The 19657-nt window shown below is 68.4% G+C and overlaps 1 protein-coding gene across 2 annotated transcripts; it reads left to right on the top strand.

Moving 5' to 3' along the window:
• SLC17A9 (solute carrier family 17 member 9) lies at positions 1–17700 on the top strand. Of its 2 annotated transcripts, XM_071211805.1 has the most exons (14): positions 5–177; positions 1961–2129; positions 7234–7431; positions 7795–7934; positions 11393–11492; positions 12517–12647; positions 12806–12902; positions 13017–13113; positions 13828–13915; positions 14622–14656; positions 14952–15067; positions 15590–15645; positions 15763–15792; positions 16584–17700. In XM_071211805.1, exons 3-14 carry the CDS (start codon positions 7325–7327, stop codon positions 16745–16747), a joined length of 1161 nt encoding a protein of 386 aa, XP_071067906.1. In that variant the 5' UTR covers positions 5–177; positions 1961–2129; positions 7234–7324; the 3' UTR covers positions 16748–17700. The 2 variants fall into 2 exon arrangements, with proteins under 2 accessions (XP_004484050.1, XP_071067906.1); XM_004483993.4 differs by lacking the exon at positions 1961–2129 and having other exon boundaries at positions 1–177.
• Positions 17701–19657: the final 1957 nt, after the last annotated feature.

Consider the following 19657-nt stretch of genomic DNA (forward strand, 5'->3'; position numbering starts at 1 on the left):
CGCGCTGGGACTGACACGTGGACCTGGGCGGAGACAGCCCTCCTGGGCTCGCTCTGGCAGGAGGCAGAGACGGCAGGGACGACCCCACCGGGAGGCGCCGCCACCACCACCGCGCCCGATGCAGCCGCCGCCAGAGGAGACCCGCAGGGACGCGGCTGAGGACGCCCAGTGGTCCAGGTAGGGGCCGGCGGGCAAGGGCCTGGGGCCGGCGAGCGTCCCTGCGCCACCTGCGGGGAAGGGGGCGCACTTGGCCACAGCTGCGGGACCCTGCACTCCTCGGCAGTCCCAGCCCCCGAGAGGAAGGGGACCTGCACCCGGAGCAGGAGCCAGGGGCCTCGGCCCTTCTGGCCCGACAGGCATCCTGGGAGGCTGGCCCTGCCCCGGGTGGGGGTTCTGCGGGCAGGGGGCCCTGCGGGCACACAGCTCCGCGTCCCGGGACCGCCCCTTCAGGGGCACCTCGAGCCCTGCCGTGGCCCCCAGACCCGGGCAATGAAGAGCCCTGAGAGGCCCCCGACAAAAACAGAGGGTGCTGGTCAGGAGGGCACCCCTGGAGCCTGGGATGGCACAGCCAGGGGCCACACCCCAGCATCCCCCTGCCCTGCGGACAGCGTCCCCCTGCCCTGTGCAGCCTCAGCCCCGAGGGGAGGGCAGGGCAGTGGCTCTGCAGCCTCGTGTTCCGCTGGGGTTTGATTTCCACTGCCCGGCGCTGGGGCCCGCATGGAAACCAGGAACGAGGCGGGGTGGCACACCCCCACCCTGTGGAGTGGCCCTGGCTCTGATTCTAGGGCTGAGGCCCCTCTGCCAAGCCAGCTGGACCTGGGCCCCAAGGCAGGGCTTGGGGATTGCAGGCCAGTGTGCCAGCAATTGCGCGGTGCTGGGGAAGCTCCCGGCGGCACAGGGCCCTTTCCCACCCCCCTTCCTCCCGGCACAGTGTGGGGGCCGAGAATGCTTTTCCTGCGGGCACAGGTTGAGGGCAGGAAGGTGAAAAGCCACTGATGTTAGGAGGCAGGTGCAGGCAAAGCTGGTGGGAAGGTGGGGGGAGGCTGAAGGTCACAGAAGCCCCCAAAGGCCACAAAGCCCCGGGGGCGAGGAGACCGCACAGTGCCCAACGCCCAGGCGAGGCGGGTCCGCGACAGGTGGCAACCAGGGAGGAGGGCTGCACTTCCTGCGGCCGGGAGGCGGGGTGCGCCTGCCCTCCCCCGTCTGCTCCTGTTTACTCTCGTTTCTGGAGGAATGTCTGTCTGGGTGGCAGCCGCTGGGGGGCTTCCAGGGCACCCCTGCGGGCTGTAAGCCCAGGCCTCCCCCAGGGTGACTTTCCAGCGGCCGCAGCGACGTGCTGGTGCTGGAAAGGGGCCCTTTGCAGCTGGCCCTGGGTTGCCTCCTCGCCAGCCTCGAGTGCCGGCAGCTCTGCCGGCCTCCTGAGTGGAGTCTGGCTGTGCGGGGTGGGCACAGGTGGGCACAGCACACGTGCCAGAATAGGAAGAGCCACGCGTCTGTGCCATGCTCTGCCCCAGGAGCAGGCCCTGGTTGGCGCGCCTCCTGGCGTGAGCCCGCGTGGGTCTTGGGGGCAGCTCCCCACGCTGGGGGTGCTGGCACACCCCCTCTTGAGGATCGGGGCCACGGCACGAGCTGTTGGATTAGGCAGGTGCTTCTCGCTGGCGCCCACCAGGGCCTCTGCTGATGGAGGGCCGGGCGAAGCTTTCCAGGCTGCCCCGTCTCCTTCCCTAACCAAACCTCTGGGCAGGAACAGGAATTGGGGCAGCCGGCCCTGTCTGGGTCACCCCTCCAGCCAGGCCCGAGGCTGTGGAAGGACAGCCCATTGTCAGCGTTGGGGCAGGCAGGGGCGGGTGTGGGGCCTCCCCGGCGCCATCCTCACAAGGCCCTGGCAGTGCCACTGTGAGGGGTCGGCTCCTTGTGGCCGCTAAGGAGGCCCTTCCTGGTGTGGCTTCCTCCTCTCCAGACTGGACGGCTTGGTGGAAGGGTCACTCGGCCGGCCTGCCGCCTTTCTGCCTGGGCTTCCCACCCAGAGCAAACAGCCATCCACACCTGTCCGCCAGGTGCACCTGAGGGCAGAACTGGGCCACGGCAGTCAGCCTCAACGCAGGTGACGGCTTTGCTGCTCTGGGCAGGTACATGAATGACGCGCCTTTGTAAAGGCACTTTGGGGCTTTGGCTTTTGGCAGGAAGTCCCAGCCCTGCTCTGGGCCTGCAGCTCTGTGTTCATTTGGCTACCCACAATGGCAGGGGGTACCTGCTCCAGGGACCAACGTCCTCCAAGCAGAGGGCCCGGGACCAGCCGGCTCCAGCCACACGCAGACCCTGCCGTGCTGTGGCTGCGGGGCAGGCAGGGAGCTCTGCCGGCCTCTCTGGGCTGTGTGCCCCGTCCCCTGGAAGCCCCAGGAGGAACAGTGCCCTTGATGGACCTGCGGATCGTGGGGGGCCTTCCCAGGGCCCCTTTAGAGCAGCTCTAGAAACAAGCGTGGGGAGAAGTACGGGGCACCCTGGCAGACAGGTCCCCAGAGGAGACTTGGACGTCCCAAGCCTGAGCCTGCGTGGACCCCACTCCCCGAGGGCAGCCCCTTCTCCCCGTGCCTACGGTGGGGAGACCCGAATTCCTGGTCCCAGAAGGACGGGGGCTGAGTCCGACATGTGACAGGGCCACGGGGCCAGGGACTTGAGTGAGGGCTTTGCAGCTTCCCTGTCCGTGGTGGGTTTTCCCTTCGCTTTCATGAGTGCGCAACTACCCCGCTCACAGCGCCGCGCCACATCACCACCACGCCGCCCGGGAGCTGGCTCGGGTTGGCCTGGCTGAGTTGCCTCTTCTGGGTGTTCCGGGTAAGGGGATGCAGCAACGCCCGCCTCCTCACCCGGCTGTCTTCAGGCTCAGCCATCCGTAGCACCACCGCCGTTTCTCTCGCCAGTGAAACTGGCGGTGTCCCCAGTGCGCCTGACTGTGGGCCTGTGTCCCCGGCCGCAGGCCACAGGGGCCATGGGGCGGGGCCCAGCTGGCTGCCTGGGAGGGCCTGTCCGGGTCTTCTCGGCCCGCAGGTCCCACCCACCCATGGCCTCTTTGAGTCCCCACAGAAATGGGTATTTGGGGGTCACAGCCCAAGGAGAGGCGGGGAGCTGTGCCATTGGGGGTCCAGTGGACAAATCGGAATTCTCTCCTCCCTTCCTAAAGCTGGGCCTGCAGGGACCTGTTGTTTGCGTGACTTGCCTCGAAGGCGTTTCAATAACCAGGAAGTCAAATGGGGTGGGAGTGGTGGCCAGGGGTCCTTCTCTAGCTGTCCCTGAGGGGCCGCTGGGCTGTTTTGCGGGGGCACCCTCAGTGCCGTTCCCAGGGCCAAGCGGCCAGCGCCTGGAGCAGAGCCCCCCTGCCAGCGCTCACGTTTAGCATGGGTCCCCTCTCCCACACGACTTGTACGGGAAGTTCCAGTAGATGTCCCACCTGTCGTACCCATCTGAGCACTCGAGTCCAGCTGAAACCCGAGGTCCAGTCCAACCCTTCCCTCTGCAGATGGGGAAACTGAGGCCTGGAGAAGTGGGGTGGGGGGCTTCCTCAGTCACACCAGGAGCAGAACGGGACCTGACTCCTCTCCGGGGCATGTTCCTTAGAGCACAAAACCCCGCCGTGCATGAAGAGCTGTCAGCACTTTGGCAACTGTGACCCCAAGCCCAGATGGGGGTCCTGCCTGGGGGCCAGCAGGGCAGCCTTGGCCCAGAGATGAGTGAGAATTCCCTACAGCGCTAGCCCTCCACCCCAGACTTGCATCCCCTGATGGGCAGGGGGCCGGGGGGCACCCTAGGGAGGTGTGTCCCTCCCAGGCTGGGTCACCTGGCCATGGAAAAGTACACTTTGGTTTGCAGAGCAGGGGTGGACCTGGGGGGGCGCCGGCCGCCTCATCCAATGGTCACAACGGCTCCTTGTTGTTCGCCCGGGCCCAGGATTTGCCGGCCAGAGGCCGCACCCTGCTCCAAACTGACCCCAGGCCTGTCGTGGGAAGGAAGCCGGCGGGAAGCCGGCGGTGGGCTTTGCCCCTCCTGCAGAGGTGGGAGGGGGCCGAGAGGCCGTCCCGCCCAGGGGAGGCCAGCCCACGTTCCCAAGGAGGAACTGGCCACAGCGACGGCTGGGGCCAGCTCAGGCGGGGCGCAGGGGGGCCAGACCCTCATGAGCATGTGGGCGGGGGGAAGGTGGGCAACTGGGGCACTTTCTCGCAGCGGAGAGGACCCTGGGTGGGGGCACAGCCTTGGCTCGCAGAAGGGGTGAGGGGCTCAGCTCTTCCCTGCTGTGAGGTGCTGGGGACCCAGGCCTGACTATCAGGGGCCCCTGCGTGTGCGCCCCCTAGACCTCAGCAGCGCCCCCACCACCCCCAGAGGCCTCCCTGCGCTCAAGCCCCCCGCAAATGGCCTCAGCCAGCGGCTTCCACCGGCCTCCCCTCCCCCTCTGACCTCCCTCCGTCCTGAGGACCCCTACCGAATCCCCGCAGCACAGTGGAGCTGGCGCCCGGGGCTTTCCCTTCCTCGCTGGGGTCTGGTGGCTTTCCTGGGTGACCTTAATATCCATCCACCCAGGCCCTGGCCTCTCACCTTTGACCTTCTCACTTTCAAGACCCGCCCAGGCCCCCTCCCCGCCTCCCGCTCTCACCTCGCGAGGGTCTGCGCCCCTGCGCCCGCTTCCCTCTACACCTGCCCGGGCAGTCGAGGCTATGGAGAGGGTCGGGGGCAGCGAGGCGCAGCCCCAACCCCTGGGGCCCTCCGCAGGGTCCTCCACCCCCTCTGCGTCCCCCAGGCCCTTGCCTCCCGCACTAGGTAGTCGGAAGTCACGGGGTCACCAGGAGGCGTTCCCGGGCCCAGGGCTCCAGGCCACGCCCCCCTGCCCGTTCCGGAACCCTCCACCCTGGGGCAGCCTCTCCCTCAGCTGAACTCACCCGCTTCCACCTCCACGGTGCTCGATTCTTTCTCTTTTCATTAAAAAATAAGCAGTTTTGGAGCAGTTTTAGGTTGACCGAATAACTGCAAAGATAGCTGAGTTCCCAGGTACCCGCACCTCGCCTCTCACCTTGACGTCTGACGTCACGAGGCCGCGTGGGTGGCGGTCACTGCCAAGTCCATGCCTGCTCAGCTCCCCGCGCTCTCCCCTTGTCCCTGCCCCTGCCCCCCGGGGACCCACGCTGAGTCCCACCCTCCCCTGCCTCCCCACCCCAGGGACTCACACTGCGTCCCGCCCCCCCCCCCAGGACCCACGCTGCGTCTCCCTGCAGGCTCCTCGGCTCCCCTGGCGGTGGTCACCCTGGGCCTGGCGCGTGAGCCTGGAGGAGTCCGGCTGGGGGCTGGGTGGACGCCCCTGTGGCCCTTGTCTGGGGTCTCCTCAGGACGAGGCCGGGGTGATGGGTGCTTGCAGGACCCCCACGGGAGCGCGCCCTTCTCACCCCGTCCCCTCGGGGTGGCCGTGTTCATCTCTGTTCACAAAATCACACCGGCAAATGAAACCCGGGAGCCTCTGGCTGCTGTTCACCCCGAAGCCTGCCGCGGTGCCCCGCGCCTGCCAGGAAGCCCCTGGGCCCGTCCACGCCCAGCCCGCTGCCTCTACCCGACCCCTGCCCCAGCCCTGCCCTGGAGGAGGGAGAGGGGGAGCAGGGAGGGGGAGAGGTGAGGAGGAAGGAGAGGAGAGGGGAGGGGGGAAGAGAAGAGGGGGTAGGCGCCCAGGGGGGCTGAGGGTCTGGCCCCTGAGCCCCCAGGAACCCCAGGGAGGATTTTCTGCTGCTCCAGGCCGTGGGGTGGGGGCGGTCTGCGGGGGTGGATGCGGGTGTGAGCGCAGAGGCGTGCTGCTGGGGGCTGCGTCCAAAGGCTTCTCATTGCCACCATTTGGAAACGAGGGATTTTTCAAATTTCTGTGATTTATCTTTACTTTCTAAAAACTCATTTTGAAAGATGCAGCTTAGTTGTTTGGTTGGTTTTTTCGGTACCAGAGCCGGGGATTGAACCCGGGACGCACAGGAGGGAAGCTGGCACTCAACCACTGAGCCGATCAGCTCCCTGAGTTGTTTTTATGATCGTTCTGCTTGGTGTTTGTCTTTAGGAGGCATTGGGAGCCAAACCCGGGACCTCCCACGCGGGAAGCAGGCGCTCGACCGCTTGAGCCACGTCTGCTCCCTTAGTTTTCTTACTGCCACCGCAGCCATTTCTTAGCCCACAATTCAGTGCGGTTAACTCGGTTCACAACATCACCCTCACCCATTTCCACCACTTTTCATCTCCCCAAGTGGAAATGGCGCTCCCTCTGTGCGCCGGCTCTTGGGTCCACCGCTCCCCCACCCCCTGCCCCCTCCTTCTGCCTGTCTCCCAAGCTCGCCTCTTCTGGACACTTGTGAGCTCAGCTGCCTAGCAGGTGTCCTGGGCTCCTGGCTTGGGGCGCTTCCTCCTCGGGGCTGGGTTGACGGCCCAGCGCAGTGGCCGTGCACGTCCACTCTCTGCCCTGGGCCCCCGGCTGTGGCCCTCTAACCTGGAGCACGTCCCGTCCCACCCGCCACCTCCCCCCCGCCACCCCCCACCTCCGCGTGTGCCCCCCACAGCCTGGACCTTCCAGCCAGAAGCAGGTGTCCTCGTGCTGGGCCCTCGGCGGTGGGGGGCACAGCACCCCTGCCCCCCGCGTGCCCACATACCCCATGGGGAGGCATGAGCCTTCCGCCCCCCACTCTTTAATCGACGGCAGCAGCCACAACAGGGACCTGAGTGAAGCCCCCAGCCCTGCCCACCACAGCACAGCCCTGGCCCCCACACTGCCGTGCTGGCCCTTCCCCTGCCCTGAGGCTGTCCGTGGGGCAGGGCCAGGACCTGCTTTCCAGGGGACCCCGTGGGGCCCCCCCTCTGCTGCTCCCTGACGGGGGTGGACCCACAGGGCCCCAGGAACCCCGGCCGCCTCAGCCTTCTCTTGCCCAGCACACAGACAACCCCATGCCTCATTTGCGGTCAGCTCCTGGCCCGTGGCGAGCTCGAGAGGGTGGACGCTCGCCGCCCCGGCTGCCAGCCCTGGGCTCTGGGCGGCGGCATTTGCCTGGCCGCCCCCACTGATGGACCCCGCAGCCACCCCAGAGCCCTGGCCGCACAGGGTGCTGTCACTTGGGTGTCTGCAGCGCTCCCAGGAGCCTGGGACGGGCAGGTGCCCGGCTGCCCATGGGAGGGGCCGCCGGGAGGTCGAGTGGGGTGGCCGACCCGGCCCGTCCTGCCCCGCAGGCCCGAGTACCAGGCGTGGACGGGCTCGCTGCTGCTGGGCACGTGCCTGCTCTACTGTGCCCGTGTCAGTGTGCCCGTCTGCGCCGTCGCCATGAGCCAGGACTTCGGCTGGAGCAAGAAGGAGGTGGGCGTTGTGCTGAGCAGCTTCTTCTGGGGTTACTGCCTGACGCAGGTCGTGGGCGGCCACCTCGGGGACCGGTAACGCCCCCCTCTGCCCGGGCCCTGGGTGGGCGGGGGGTCGGGGGAAGGGGAGCACGGAGAGGGGGGAGGCATGGGGGGGACGGGGGGCGGACAGGGAGGGTGGGGAGGGGTGGGGGTTTGGGGTGGGGGATGACCTTGGGGAGGGGGCCCACCTAGAAGGGGCCCTGGGGTGGCGGGAGGGAGGCCCCTGGGGTCCCGGGGCCACGAGGGTGGGCTGGGGTGCAGCGTCCTGGTGCTGGTGAGGCTGGTCCCGCTCTCGCCCCTCGGTGCCCCGTCCTCCCGTGGAGGGGGTCCCGCAGCCCCCCGCCGTGCAGGGCCAGGACCCGGTCAGCGTGCTCGGCGTCCTCTTGCCGCCCCCAGGATCGGGGGCGAGAAAGTCATCGTGCTGTCGGCCTCCGCCTGGGGCCTCCTCACGGCCACCACCCCGCTGCTCGCCCGCCTGGGCGGCGCCCACCTGCTCGTCCTGACCTCCTCGCGGGTCCTCACGGGCTTGCTCCAAGGTGAGGCGTCCTGGGCTCCCGCACCACCCCCCTCCAGCAGCAGGTCGAGCAAGGGAGCTTGCACACGTGTGCGCCGTGAGCGGGCCTCTGCACGCATGGCCCCGTGTGTGCCGGGCATGCACGCGTGTGCGTGTGTCCTTGTGCACGTGCCATGTGTGCCCGCAGCTATGTGTGGGGCCGGGCATCCCTCAGCCGCTCCGGGGCTTTGTCAGCAAATGGCGCGTTGCCGCCAGAGGGGCCCGCGTCGCGTCGTTGGAGTCACTCAGATGCCGGAAATGCTTTTTTTTTTTTAATTAACGTTACTATATCACAAAGAATGTTATGTTAAAAAAACATATGAGATTCCCATATACCCCACTCCCCACCCCCACCCTCATCATTTTTATAAATTGTGTTTTTTGAAGATACATCACAAAAAAGATTCCATTATAAAAAACATAAGAGGTTCCCGTATACCCCACACCTCGCCACCCCACTCCTCGGGGTGCCTTTTCACGACAGCTTGGGGTGGCTTTACCCCTGGAGCTCAGCCCGGGGTGGCCTTTGGCAGCTCCCAATGTCGGCCCCCCGGCACCCCACCCGCCCTGGCCTTGCTGCACTGCGCCCCCCGAGCCGGCTGCGGGGCTACCGGGCGGGTTCTGCTCCCTAGAAGCTCCACCGCTCCCTCCTCCCCAAGTCCAGGGGGCCTGGGAAATGTCCCCCACTTCCCTCCCCACTCCTGGCTCAGCAGGGCTTAGACCTTAGGGTGTCACAAAGGCAGAGGACAGGGTTCAGAGGCCACTCTTGCAGTCAAAGGGTACCCCCTGAGAAGCGGACGCCCCCGCAATGCCAGGACGCCCCGGGGCCAGCAAGCAGCCCAGCGCCCAGGAAGGGGCCGGTGCCGGGGCCTGAGCAGCGGCCTGAGTGCTGTAATTATGGCTCGACGCCCTCCCTGTCCTCAGCACTGCCCTGGCCCCCTGAAGGCCAGGCCGGGCGCAGGAGACCCTTGTCAGCTGGGAACGAGTGCGTGCACGACTGACCACCACTGGCTGCCTCGGGGGCGGGGGGGCGCCGTGTGTCCCGTGGGAGCTCGACGGACTTCTGGGTGTGGGAGGGGGTTCCAAGGCCTTCCCACCAGCCAGCGCCAGGAGGCCGTGCTGAGCCGGCCGTCGCTGAGCCTCGGTCCTCCGGCCCCCAGCCCAGGGCAGTAGGGCGCCAGCAGGAAGCGGCGCTCAGCTGGCATGTCCCTCTGGGGCAGTGTGGCCGGTGCCTGGGATGGTTTGGCACACGAAGCATGTTCTGTTTTCTGGGCGCCCTTCGCGGTCTCCCATGTCACCCCTCTGCCACCAACAGCAGCTTTTGGGGGGCTGTGTGGCAGTCTGCATGCCACGTGACAGCCATGAGTACCACCTGCCACCAGCCCCACGGGGCCGCAGGGCTGCACGTGGCATCAGCCGGTCAGGTGTCCCTGCCCCAGCTGGCTGGGCCGGCACGGTTGAGGAGACACCGGCGTTGCCAAGCTGGGGCTCCCATGCTTTGGGGGGCATTAGACCTCAAGGGAGAGCCCCAGAGACCCCATGACTAGCCCAGGCTTGAGCCAGGGACGTGCCTTTCGAACCTCCCACCCCTTTGCCAGGTCACCTGCCCCCATCCTGTGTAGGCTTCTGAGCCCCTGGCCCCTCTGCGTCCACCCCTGCCCGATGTGAGAGGGAGACCCTGCTCTCCTGCTCCCCCACATCCCCGCTCCCCCCACTGGCCCACCCCCCATGACACCCCACTCGCCCACTCCCCCCACTGGCCCACCCCCCATGACGCCCCTGCTCCCCCAAGTTGCCCACCCCCACGACGCCCCCACTTCCCCACTCTCCCCACTCGCCCACCCGCCACGATGCCCTGCTCCCCAGCTCCTCCCCCCCAGGCTCGCGCAGTCTCTCCATGTCCTCCCGGAGGCAAGGGGGCATCTGTGGGTGCCCACCTTCTTCGTGCCCTGTTACGGCCGGGGCCCGCGAAACAGCCACCTCAGGGCCGCCCCTCTGGGACCCCAGGGTGCTCCTGTTTCACCACCCTCCCCAAAAGTAGGGGTGCTGACTCCCCCCTCCGGGCTCCCGGCTCTCTAAGTGAAAAAAGCCAAGTGTAACCGGAAGGGCTGCAGCGGTGAGAAAACTCTGGAGTCCGCGGCGCCGCAGGGTCGCAGGAAGTGGTGCTGCGATGCCTGGGGAGGTCCTGCCCTTCGGCTACTCAGCTAGGGTCAGGCGGGGGTGGACGCCGGGCCACCCATGCGCCGAGGCGGAGTTTGCTAGTCGCACATGGGTGTGTGTGCGCGATGGGTGTGAGAGGTGTGTGTGGTGTGTGGGGGTGATGGGTGTGAGTGTGAGGTGTGCGTAAGAGTGCAGCGTGAGTGTTGGGGTGTGCGGTGTACATGTGACGTGGCTGTGTGTGTGTCTGAGGGCACGGTGTGTGGGTGTGAGCCCGTGTGCACGGCCCTGTCCCAAGGGAAGCCTGGTACAGCCACATCAGGCACAGAGCTCCACGAGGGGACCTCCTTATTTTTTTGTTTTTCACTGTTTTTTTTGACAAAGGCTGCTTTTAACCTATACTTACTGCTCGTGCTTCTCGAATAGCAATGCGCATCCACTAGAAAACGTAGCCGACACATTCTAGAGCAAAAGAAAGCAAGAACTTGCCGTGGCCCCGTCTCCATGCTTCCCCACTGGTCACCTCTGGACGGCCGCGTGCAGACGGCCTCTGCCTGGGCCAAGAAACACTGGTGTTGTTTTAGTCCCACAAAGAGAAACGTCTAGTAACTGTGGAAAAGTAGAAACCAACGGTCATCAAAGAGAAGGCATGTGCACTCGCAGACGCCTCCCAGAGGCAGCGCTGCAACGCCAGGGCCCGCTGCCCACTGGTTCCGGCCCGTCTGCCTCCGCCGCTGCCCTCTGACACGCATGTTAGAGGAGGAGGCCTGGGGCGGGGCCCCGAGACCTCCCCTGGCCAGGCTCCATGCCCTGAGACGGGGTGCGGCCTCCCGCCCTCCTGCTGGCCTCTCTGCTTCCTGGCCTGCAGCATGTGTGTGTGCACGTGTGTTCAGTGCAAGGGCTTCCTGGAGCACAGCTGGGAGCCGGGTGTGCTGGCTCATAGGTGTGTACACACGTGTGTCCATGCCCGTGTGTATTGTGGAGCACGGCTGGTGTGCTTGTGTGTGCACATGTGTGTCCGTGCCCGTGTGTATCGTGGAGTATGGCTGGTGTGTGCGCATGCGTGTTCACGTGTATGCACGCTATGTGTCTAGGCGTGTGCGTGTGCGTGGAGGCGCCGTGGCCCGCCTGGGAGCAGCTCCTCCTAGCCAACCGTTCTCCCCACACTGAGCCGGTCCTCGGCCCGAGGGGCGAGGGGAGGGCGATGTGGGGTCCTCCGGGTTCAGGACGGACACGCCACGGCCCTCGCCCGGGCCCGGCGTGGCCCCTGGGTGCTCCTTGCAGGCGTCTACTTCCCGGCCCTGACCAGCTTGCTGTCGCAGAAGGTGCGGGAGCGCGAGCGGGCCTTCACCTACAGCGCCGTGGGCGCCGGCTCCCAGGTCGGGTGAGTCCCAGTCGGGGCGGGGGCGAGGGACGCGCGGGAGGTGCCCGCCGCCCAGCCGGAACCACTTCCTTTCTGCCACCTGCCTTTCCAGGGCCTCCGGCCTCGGCCCTCGGGCCTGGGCACTGTGCGGTGAGCAGCCACTGCCTGCGCTGCCTTTGGCCTGAGCTGATGGGACGGGCTGGAGGCCCCATGGGGGCTGATGCACGGCCGGGCAGGGCAGGGGAGGGACCCTCTTGGCCCCCAGCCCCTGATGCCCATGGTGACAGGGGTCCCAGCCTTGGGTGGGCAGTGGCTTTGCCAGGTTCAGACCCTTCCTTTCACCTTTGAGGGAGCTCGGGTCTTGGAAGGGGGGAATTCAGGAGGGGTCTGAGAGTGGCCGGAGCCGCCCCTGGACCCCCAGGCAGCCAGAGCGTCCCACTGCCCGGGACACACCCAGCCCAGCTGCTGGGCCCTGAACGCTGCGCCCGCAGATGTCCACTCCCGAGCCCCTTTGGCAGACCCCAGCCGGCCAGGCCCGGCTTTTCTCTGCCAGGCCTGGGGCCTGAGAAGGGGCCCTTGAGACGGGCGGCCAGGGCGGGTGGGCCGGGGCCCCGAGGGCACGCTTGCCCGGCAGGAGCAGCATGACCTCTGGGAGGTTGGTGGCGGGTTGGGTGCGTTTCTGTTTAAGCAGGGTTTGGAAATCTTTCCTTCTGTGACCCATGATCCTGAAAACCGCTTCAGCCTGCCCTCAGGGTTTCTTTGTGGTTTGCCGCTGTTTTCAGCTGGAAAGGGTCCACGCTATGAGCTGTAGCCTATTGTTCCTGAATCTGAAGTCCCAGAAGCAAGAATTGAAAAGCCAGGCAGGCCCCTGGTGCCCACCCTGCGCCAGCCTCAGCACCCCGGGCCCTGGAGGCACTGCCCAGAGCGGCCCCAAGCACCCTGAGCTGCCTCGGGGCACCGCTCGCGCGGGGCAGGGGCCTTGCAGGTGTGTCCTGGGCAGAGGTGCAGCCGAGCGCCACGGGCTCCTGCCTGTCCCTCCTTCCAGGACGCTGGTGACCGGGGGCGTGGGCTCCCTGCTCCTGGACCGGTATGGCTGGCAGAGCGTCTTCTACTTCTCTGGCGGCCTCACCTTGCTCTGGGCCTACTATGTGTACAGGTACCTGCTGAGTGAGAAAGGTAAGGGGCGGGGCGGTCCAGGTGGGTGGGGCGGTCCAGGTGGTGGGTCCAGGAGCAGCGCCCCGGCCCTGGGAAGGGGTAGAGGGTGCAGAGCCGGCCTCTGCCGGGAGGGCCCCTGGGCCGCCCGCCGGCCCTGAGCGGCCTTGCGCTCCCTTCAGCTCTCCTCACGGCCCTGAGCGTCCTGGCCCAAGGCCTGCCCGTGGCCCACCGCACCAGGGTGCCCTGGAGACGGCTCTTCCGGAAGCCCTCTGTCTGGTAAGCCGGCTGCACGATCGCCGCAACGTGGGCGGGACGGTGGCCCGGGGCCCGGCCAGCAGCCCGCAGGGCGCGGGGTGTCCCCGCCGCGGGACTGAAGCCCCTGCCCTGCAGGGCCGTGGTCCTCGCCCAGCTCTGCTCCGCCTGCTCCTTCTTCGTGCTCCTGTGCTGGCTGCCCGCCTTCTTCAGCGAGACCTTCCCCGGCTCCAAGGTGCGTCGGGCGGGTGGAGAACGGGGGTGCGCCACTGCCCACGCCGGGCGCGGGGCCTCGGAGGCCACGCACGCAGGCCGTGGCCACCTCCCGGGGCTCTGGCTTTCAGGAACAGTGAAACGCTCATAGCGTGTGCTACGCACACAGCCCCACCCACAGCCCGGAACACCCCTCAGGCCCAGCAGAGCCCCCACCGTGGGGCCCCCGGAACCCCCCTCGGGCCCGGCAGCTGGCCTGCCCTTGGCTGTCCGAGGAGGGATGGGGCAGCAGCCATGATACGTGGGGGGGATCTCGTGCTCCGGCCGACCTGCCACCCTCCCAGTTCCTGGCGATCAGGACCCCTGGGGGGACCCGCCCCTGCTTCGCTCTGACCTCCTGAGCCGCTGCTCTCAGAGACGTGGTGTGGGGGGCGAGCTGCAGGGGGCCGGGGGCGGGAGGAGTCCAGTGGGGCTGGGGATGGGGGCAGGGGGGCGGGAGGAGCCCGGAGGGGGGTATGCCCTGCTTCCACCCAATTGGGGGTGGGGGAGCCCCAGGGGGGGCGGGGGCAGGGACTGGAGGAGCTGGGGGTGGGAGGAGCCCAGTGGGGGTGTGGACATGGGCTGGAGGAACCCGGTGGGGACAGGGGTTGGGGGCAGGGGGGGGTGGGGGGAGCCCGGCAGGGGGGGTGCCCTGCTCCTGCCCAGGCGGCCCCTCGCATCTGCGTCGCCCCCGCAGGGCTGGGTCTTCAACGTGGTGCCCTGGCTGGTGGCCATCCCCGCCGGCCTGCTCAGTGGACTGCTCTCCGACCATCTCATCAGCCGGGGTGAGGCCCTCGGGGAGGGGGCCTGGGCGGGCCTGCCTGTTGGGGGTTCAGGATGGCCCCTCTGCTGCGGGCACAGCTGCAAGGCTGGGAAGAGGCCCCGGCCCAAGGCCGAGAGGGACCCCGGCCTCCACGCTGGTGGAAGGTGTCTGGCTCTGGTTGTAGCTCAGACCGCAGACCCCAGCCCCAGTTTCCCTGTTTGTTAGAGAACAGGGCAGTGGGCACGGCAGTGAGATCCCGTGCTAGCTGTGGCCATGCACTCTCCCTTGGGGGCTGGACAAGTAGCCAATCCCTGCAGGGAGGCAAGGGCCCTGGTGGGGACCTGCCACAGGCACCATTTTTGCCCTTTGACCTTCCAAAGAACCCCGTCTTGTTCTCATGTTTCGGGCCTGCAGAGGGACGAGCCCCGGGGCGGTGGGGGTGCAGCGTCTGCCCTCCCACCTCCACGCAGACTCAGGTGTGAGCTCCCGTGTCACTGTACCATGTACACTCGTTCTGGAAAAGGCCGCGCTTTCTCCTAATTCCAAGAGTAACGAGCGGTCATCGAGGAGAACAGGGGAAGCTGGAGGAACTGAGCGCTGAGCGCGCACGTGGCTGTGGATGCGCCTTTCTTGCCGGCCGGGGTCCGGTTCGGCCCGCTCCGGGCGCAGCCTGGGGAGTCAGCGCAGACGGCTAACGGAGCCCCTTCCTCTGCCCCCTCCCCGCTCAGGTTACAGAACCATCACCGTGCGCAAGCTCATGCAGGTAGAACACCGGGCACGTGTTGCCGCACACAGCGCGGCTCCTTCCGGGTCCCCCTGGTCCTCTGGGTTGCGCCCACATCACCTGATTTCTGGGAGCAGGAGGAAGCGAGCCCCCCAGGAGGCAGCCGCCAGGTCCCGGGGGACACGGGCGAGTGCTGGTCCTGGCCCGGGCCTGCTCCCGTTGGCCGGGGCCCGGCCCGCTGGGCTCTCCTGGCCAGGGCCGGGAGCCCTGTTTGGGCGCTGGGGCAGGGAGAGGCTCCGGGTGCCCCGTGCCAGGCGGCTCTCCCCCGCCGCAGGTGATGGGGCTCGGCCTGTCTGGCGTTTTTGCACTGTGTCTGGGCCACACCTCGAGCTTCTGTAAATCCGTGGCCTTCGCGTCGGCCTCCATCGGCCTGCAGACCTTCAACCACAGGTGGGGGCACGTGCTCCGGGGCGCACGCGGTGTGGGGGTGGGGCAGTGCAGGCTTAGGGAGCGGCCTGGGTGCTGCCCCGTGGGAGCGCCGTGCATGGGAGCCATCGAGGACCAAGGAGGCCCGGGGCTGTCCAGCTCTCCAACAGGGGGGGTGCCGGAGCGGGGCCAATTGGGAAAACGGAATCACGCGCGTGTGGGCCGGGAGTCCTGGCAGAGCAGCGGCTGGTGCGCCCTCCGCCGCCCGCCCCTCCAGCGCCGCCTCTCGCGAGATGGGGCTTGTCTGGGGCCAGCGCTGGCTGCCCTTTGCCACGCTAAGGAGCTCGAATTTGTCCCCGCGCGCTGCCAGCGGCCTCCCAGCCGCCCAGGGTCTACCCGGTCGCTGTGAGGTGGGGGGGCCGAGGCGCTGGCGGCGGGCGAGTGTGGCCGCTGGGAGCCGGACCCCTCGGGCGCCCCCTTCTCCCCGCGCTCCCGCTCGGGCTCCAGGGCTGGCCGCCTACACGCCTGCTCCCGCATTTCCCACAGCGGCATTTCCGTCAACATCCAGGACTTGGCCCCCTCCTGCGCTGGGTTTCTGTTTGGTGAGGACACGCCCACCCTGTGCGGCTGAGGAGACTGGGGGGCTCGCCCGGAGGGCAGCCGGGGCCAAGGGGCTTTTGCCTGCCGGCCCTTACTCTCTCCCTCTGGCCTGTTTCCAGGTGTGGCCAACACAGCAGGGGCCTTGGCAGGTAAGGGTGGGCCCTGGGGTGCCAGGATGCTGGGGGTCTACACCTGGGGATGCTGGGGGGGGTCCATGCCCCAGTGTGCTGGGGGTCCACATCTGTGGATGCTGGGGGTCCACACCTGGGGGTGCTGGGGGGTCCATGCCCTGGTGTGCTGGGGGGTCCACACCCAGGGGTGCTGGGGGGCCCACACCTGGAGGGTCCCTGGGGAGCCCACGCCCATCCGGAGACCAGCCCAGAGCATGGGCTGCCCTGCTCTCCTCCCCTTCCTGGCTCCTCCCATCCTGCGGGGAGTGGGGGACAGTGCCCTGCAGACGGGGCCCCACATGCCAGCGTCAGGGAGGACACAGGCCCCGAGCTGCACCGGGAGAGGCACAGCCACCCTCTGTGGGCTCAGCGGTTCTCCCTGGCAGGCTGATGATGGGCCCCTGCCTGACAGGCTTGCAGAGGGGAAGGGACCCCAGAACCGTCCCCGCCCATCCCTGTCGGCCAGCGTGCCCACTGGGGACAGGAGCCTGCCCCAGCCCGCCCACCGCCTGCCCGCGGGGCACTCTCAGCTCCTCTGAGAGCCTTGGGGGCTTGTGCAGGGGGACCCAGGCCAGCTGGCACTCGCAGGGCGGAGGCCGCTGCTGGGCGATCTTCTGGCTCTCGGACCCTCCCCCCCAAGCTTCTGTCCTCCAGGCCCTGGCCCAGGCGGGGTCTCCCATGGACACCACCCTTGGAGGCTCGGGGGCCAGGAGGCTGCCCGGGGGTCCGGTGCCACGAGCCGACTCACTGCTGCCCCTTTCTCGGTGCAGGTGTCGTGGGTGTCTGCCTGGGCGGCTACCTGATTGAGGTCACGGGCTCCTGGACGTCCCTCTTCCACCTGGTGGCCGCCATCAGCCACGTGGGGCTGTGCGCCTTCCTGCTGTTCGGGCAGGCCCAGCGAGTGGACCTGAGCCCCGCCCACGAGGACCTCTAGCCCGGCCCACGCAGCCCCGCCCCCGAGGGTCTCAGAGCCTCGGCCCGGGGGCCAGGGGCAGTCAGAGGCTCCACTCTTGACCCCCAATGTGTGAACAGAGGAGGAGGCCAGCACGGCTGGGGGCGCTCGCCAAGGGGCCCACGCGCCTGGCGGGTGGGAGGGCGGGGCGCAGGTGCAGCCACACCAGGGGACTTGTCTGTGGCTCAATTTCCTCTCCGGCGGCAGGGACCGTCCCGCCTTCCTCGCGGGGTCTGTCGCTTGAGGCAGACGCCGTCTGTTCCGCAGAGACCCCAGCAGGGCCCCGTGCAGCCCGTGGGAGTGGGCGCCCATCGGGGAGCAGGAGGGCCCGGCTGGCGTCGCCGCCGCCCCAAGGCCGCCCCGCTTTGTCACTCAACCCTGGCACCACGGACATTTCCGGGGAGTGGGGTTCCCCCAGGGCGGGGCGTCCTGGGCACTGCAGGCGCACAGCAGCGCCCCTGGCCTCCGCCTGCTCAGTGCCAGCCGCTGCCCAGCTGCGGCACTGCCCACGTCCCCGCGGCTGGCGTTGCTGCTCCTGCCTCCAGCCAGCTGACCGCCCCAGTGGGCCGGAGGGGCTGGGGGCAAGGCTGTCTACCGCGGCACTAGCTGCATGTCCTAGGACGCAGCAGAGGGTCCCAAGAAGCCACCGCCAGGGCCGGCCCCGCCTCCCCTCGGGTGCCGCCCCCCCCCAGGCGGCCTCTGGTCAGGCCCGCTGGGTGGAAGCCCACCTGGCACCCCCGGTGTGGCCCAGGAAGTGGCCTCTCAGCCCTGGGGCCCTCCTCTGCAGGCGGGCGGGCGCGGGGGACCCCCCAGGGCCGGCCCCACCTGCTGTTTGCCACCTGGGGCGGGTCCGCGGGTGGAGGGAAACGATAAAAAGGCGGAGGCTCTAGTGTCGCCTGCTGGGAAAAGAGAGTTTAAAGAGACCTTTGTTCAGACGCTTGTTTTAATCCTTAGCTGTCATGTCCCCGCCTGAGTGAGCGCCCCTCCCCCGCGGGGAGCCCCCAGAAGGGCTGCGGGACACCCTGGGGTGGGTCCTTCCACCACAGACCCCGAGTGCAGAGGGCGTGGGGCAGGGCTCCCCTGCCTTCTGGAATCCACCCCGCCACGCTCGCAGGCCTGAGGCTGGGAGGAGATGGGTGCACACAGGTGGGGGTCCCGGCCAGGGAGTCCCAGGGTCTCCACTGGAGCTGGGTGCTGCCTCCCCAGCCCTCAAGGGCACCCGGCGGCCGATGTCACTGGTCTGGGGGTGGGGGGCCTGGCGCAGGGAGGGAGGGCTCCTGTTATCTGGGGACCCCAGGCGGTTGGCTGGGCCCTGGCTGTCCCCACCCTCTCGGCTCAGCTGCAGGAGCATGAGGCTCAGTAGATGCTGGGGGGGGCCCTGAGGGCAGGCCTGGACGGGAGCGGGTGTGGGGGGGAGCAGGGGCCACTCACCACCTGCCCACTTGCCCAGTTACTTGCTCACTTACCTACTCACACACTCACCTGCTCACTTTCAAGCTTGCTCAACTGATCACTTGCTTGCTTACCTCCTCACCAGCTCTCACCCTCGCCCGCTCTCTTCCTTGCTGTTCACAGCATCCGCTGGGCGTGGCGATCTGGGGGGAGGGGCGTGGTCTGGTCCCAGCGAGGGCTGCGCAGAGGGGCTGGGGCTGAGGGTAGGTGGGGCGCAATGTCAGGCACAAGGCCTGGGGCGGCCTTTCTGAGGGACCGTTCAGGCAGAGGATGCAAAGAGCCCAGTGTGGGAGGGCCTGGCAGAGTGCCCAGCCCAGGGGGCGGCCTCCTGCGGGGGCCACGGGCGGGCGTGTGCGGGAGTGAGGAGGGCAGGTGAGCCTGGGTGGGCCGCAGGGCCTGGGGGGCTGGGGAAGGGGCGTGGGTTGTATTCTGAGCACAAAGGGAACTCTTAGCGGGTCTGAGTGAGGCCCCTGGGGCCCAAGGCCCAGGACACCCCCTCCCCCGGCCTCCAGCGCCCCCACAGAGGGCCCCTCCTGCCCCAGCCAGCACTTCTGCGCTGCGCTCGGCCCCCGGGGCCTCGTTAGAACCTGACACTGGGGCCTCGTTAGAACCTGACACAGGGTGGCAGGTCCGTCGGCCTCACCGTGAACCGAGAGGTCAGGGCCATCTGCGCCTGGCCGCCCGCCCGGGGCCTCCGAGACGCTGGGGCTGGGCCCGGGCCGGCCCCTCGGTCCTCCCAGGCGGCTGGCGAACTGGCCAGCGCTGAGCGCCGTGGCCCTGGCTGGCGGGGCCTCTGCTCGGCCGCAGGGGCCGTGGGCCTGACTCTGGGCTGCCGGCTCCCCACCCATAGCACGGGGGCTCGGCGCACCTCGCCGCCTGGTGAGCTGGGGAGCACATGGTGCGGCCAGAGCAGAGGGGAGCCGCGGCGGGGAGCAGCAGGGCGAGCCCAAGACCCCACCCCGGGCTGCAGCCCGGCCTCTTCCTTCGCCCTCACTTCCCGAAGGAGGGGCCCCCGGAGGGCTGGGCTGCGAGTGTGTCAGTGCGTGTATGTGCGTGTGAGTGTGACAGATGGTGTGTGTGTGCGATGAGGGTGAACGCGAGTGCACCGCGTGTGTAGGGACGGGCACGCCCCCCGGGCAGGCCCCGTCCCCGGGCTCGGCCGCGCTGCCTGTGGACCAAGGACCTCAAGGCAGCGGCGCCCCACGCGTGGCCCAGGCTGAAGACCCGGGAGCCTGGACACGGGGTGGGGGCTGCGAGCAGCTGGAAGTCAGGGGGGAGCCCAAGAAAGAGCCCAGGTGTGCGCGTGCGCGTGCGCTCCGGCCCCGGCTCCGGCTGGCGGCGGCCGCTGTCATTCCCCCGTTGGCCGACAGAGGGGGCCGCTGGCCAGGGCTGCGTCCCGGCGATCGGGGGCTCCGGCAAGGCTGTCCCCGGGGGCCTCGG

This window comes from Dasypus novemcinctus, chromosome 24, assembly GCF_030445035.2.
Source record: "Dasypus novemcinctus isolate mDasNov1 chromosome 24, mDasNov1.1.hap2, whole genome shotgun sequence".
Taxonomy (NCBI): Eukaryota; Metazoa; Chordata; class Mammalia; order Cingulata; family Dasypodidae; genus Dasypus; species Dasypus novemcinctus.